Source organism: Marmota marmota, unplaced genomic scaffold, assembly GCF_001458135.2.
Source record: "Marmota marmota marmota unplaced genomic scaffold, marMar, whole genome shotgun sequence".
In the NCBI taxonomy this organism is placed as follows: domain Eukaryota; kingdom Metazoa; phylum Chordata; class Mammalia; order Rodentia; family Sciuridae; genus Marmota; species Marmota marmota.
This window is the reverse complement of record NW_026000082.1, coordinates 30,987,736-30,991,110: the sequence shown is the minus strand read 5'-3', so window position 1 is coordinate 30,991,110 and position 3,375 is coordinate 30,987,736. Positions and strand designations below refer to the sequence as shown.

Here is a 3,375-nt window from a genome sequence, read left to right as displayed (position 1 = left end):
CTCAATCACCTGGATTATAGGCACTCTGTCCAGCCATTTTCTTGATTCAAAAGGCACATGACATAAACGCTCCCAGCCTCTATTTCCTTATTGGTAAAAAAGGAGATCATGCCACTTGCTCTGTGTTACTTACTGTCCTTTGTATTTGTTTATTCATCCAACACCATGTCTCAGATACTGAGCTAGGTGCTGGCCATACACTGGTGAACAATATAAAACTGATTCCTGCCCTCAAGAGGCTTGCTGCACAGGCCCCTCTCTCTCTCTCTCTCTTTTTTTTTTTTTTTTGGTGCTTGGTGTTAAGGCCAGGTCTGTGGGCATGCTAAGTATGTGCCCTACCACTGAGTTATATATATACTCCCAGTCCCTATTTTTCTATTTCTTAATCTCCCAATAAGATTGCAGTCTTAAGTACAGCTTTGGGTGTTGGACTTAGAAAACCTGGGTTTAGACTTGACTTCTTCCTTTCCTTATCTCTATGGCCTTGAGTGAGTCACTATTCCTCTCCAGATGATTCCTTACTCTTATTCAGTTCAGGGTCTGTAATTGGCTTTAATTACCAAAGGAAGGGATCAGTTTCTGGGCGAAAAAGTTTCTGGGGGAGGCCAGACTACAGAAAAAAAACAGTAACAGAATGTGCCGAGAATTTGGCACATTTAACTTTCTTTATTATGCATTCCTTCCAATTTCTCCTCACCCAGCCACTACTTTCGTGTTTCATCCCTATTCCCCACCCTGGCTGCGGTCTCTTTAAATGCGCTTCTTTAGCGTAATCTAGGCGAGGAGGGGGGGAGGGGGGAAATGCGTTTCGTCCCAGGGTGAATTTGTCCTATTCGGTGTGCCGTCCCGCAGATCCGCCATATTGTCTGCTGAAGCTACCGCAGCTGCCGCCGCCAAGTCTGAGCGAGCGGTGCCGCGATGGGTAAGGAAACCGGGCAGTTGGGTGCATGGGTTGAGGCAGTTTGGGGGTGTGGGTCTGGCGAGCGCCTGTCCCCGATCTGCAGAAGATGTCTGAAAGCCTCTCTAGATAGGTCTGAGAAGAGTAACCAGGCCGGGAGTGCCCCTCAGGCCAATTTGGGGCCGTACTATGGCCGTGCTGGGAGCAGTCCTCGGGGGCTGGTTCCGGGGACACCTTGGTACGCCTGGAGCCCCCACGTGCCAGCCTCGGGTCTAAATCCTCACGTACTGAAGGGGTAGAAAGGGGGACACCTTCTAGCCTGCGCCGAGAATGGGCTGGGGGACGGGCTCCCGGCGGCAGGCCTGGGCACAGCCAAGGGAGCCTTCTCCGGTCGTGTGTTTGGCCGACGCTCTAATTGACTAGGTTCAGTGGGTTTCCTGAACTCAGGGAAGTCGTATCTGCGTCTCTGGGCGAGCCACTTCTGGACCGGTAACCAGGGGCAGCCAGGTCGAGGGCAGCTTGGGCCGCTGAAGGCCAGAACTTATCTAGCCGAGGCGGAAACAGGGTGGTTCCATTAGACTCCGAATGACAGTCTTCGTTGTGGTAGAACCAGAGGCCAAGACCTCTTGGTCATACATAAGATCGGGGACTTAAGGTTTCCAGATCAGTCCTGAATGGGAGAAAAAGAGAGACCTGTTGATCCTTTTGTGGGGACTCTGGTTAGCAAGGCCTCTGCCCCACGAGGCTACGATAGCGAAGTCTTTGAATTAGAGACAAAACCACCAATGGTTATCCGTCTACAGCATCGAAAACTGTTAAATTTGCTAAGCTGTCTGTGCAGGCATTGTTCGGCTGCCTTACTTGTCCTGTTTTAATTAATTTGTACAATCTTATGATAATGGTACTACAGTTATTCCTGTTTTACAGATGGGAAAACTGAGGCTTAGGTAAAGTAATTTACCCAAGGTCATATACAGTGGGTGATCCAAGATGATCACTCCAGAGCCCTAGTTTTTAAAGGCTTTTTATGGCCTGGCCCTCTAGTGGTTGGACTGGAAGAAGGGGATAGGAAGCTTTTAACCCTACACAAAGTTGTAAAGGTTGTGTGTGGTTATTTATTTATTTATTTATTTGTGTGTGTGCCCACTTTTAAATCTTTGAAGTCTGAATGAAACCAGAAAAGTTCAGAGTGAATTGCTGACCCCAACTGTTGTGTGGGGGAACTAAGTGGAATTATAGAATTTTGTGTTATCTCTGGTCCTGAGCAAAATAAATATTCCCTTTAGTGACTTTTAAATCGTATGTGGTTTTATAAATCAGGCCTACCGATTTTTAGCCTTCATCCAGAGAAGTCGCTTAATTGACAGATGAAACAATGCATATGGAAAGTATCTAGCATAATCCACAATAAATGTTATTTCCCTTCATTTCTCAGCCTTCTGTTCCTCATTTATAAAAAATAGGAAAGGACTGGGTACACTGGTGCAAACCTGTAATTACAGTGGCTCAGGAAACTGAGGCAGGAGGATTGCAAGTTTGAGGCCAGCCTCAGCAAATAAGCAAGGCCTTAAGTAACTTTGCAGGACTTTGTCTCGAAATAAAAAAGGATTGAGGATTTGCTCAGTGGTAAAATACCCCTGGGTTCAAATTTCAGTACCTAGAAAGATGGTAGTGTTGTCAAGTTGTTTGGAGCCTAATAAGGGCTTTGTAAATATCAGATTCCTTTCCACCTTCAATAATGTTAGTTCCTTTTCCCTAAGTGCTCTGGTTTCCGGAATCCTCTGGAAATGATAGGCCTGTATGAGTAGCTACAGCTTTATATATTAATGACAGAAATTTAGTGGGATGGGAATATAGCTCAGTGGTAAAGCCCCAGGTTCGATCCCCAGCACTGGAAAAAAAGAAATCAAAATAAAACAAAATTGATCTTAGGAACTTTTATTATAGATGCTTTTGTTGTTATATTTGTTATAGATTTTGTGTTGGTCTTCAGTTTCAGAAACATAAGTGCCTCAAAGAGAAGAAAATAATATTTATTAAGCTTAGTAGAATAGATTGGGAAACAATCTGAGAGATGACAACTAATAAGCAACCAAATTAGGAGTGAGGTTCTTACCAATTTTGCTGCACATAAACCTCTAATAATATTTTCAGGTGTTAGTACTTTTCTGGTAGAATTCAAGGTGAAAGTTTTTCAATAGAACAACAAAATCTGACTAGGGTCCTGAAGAGAATTTTTAGTCTAGATGTAGGTAACTTGCCCCTATCAGCTCCATCTGTGGTATTGCTTCCCCTGTTGTCCTGCCTTTTTGGTTGTCAGCCTTTTTTTTTTTTTTTTTTTTAAGAGAGAGAGAGAGAGAGTAATTTATTTGATTCTATTTGTTTTTTTAAGTTTCGGCGGATCATCAACATTCTTGTTTGTATGTGGTGCTGAGGATCGAACCCGGGCCGCACATATGCCAGGCGAGTGCGCTACC

General features: G+C 44.4%; 1 protein-coding gene across 1 annotated transcript in view; it reads left to right on the top strand.

The window, feature by feature from the left end:
• The first annotated feature begins 775 nt into the window (after window positions 1-775).
• Window positions 776-3,375, top strand: part of Kpna6 (karyopherin subunit alpha 6) — a 59,138-nt gene continuing 56,538 nt past the window's right edge. Inside the window, exon 1 of the mRNA XM_015485343.2 lies at window positions 776-922. Within this exon, the coding sequence (XP_015340829.1) occupies window positions 919-922 (4 nt within the window). The 5' untranslated portion in view covers window positions 776-918. The remainder of the gene's footprint in view (window positions 923-3,375) is intronic.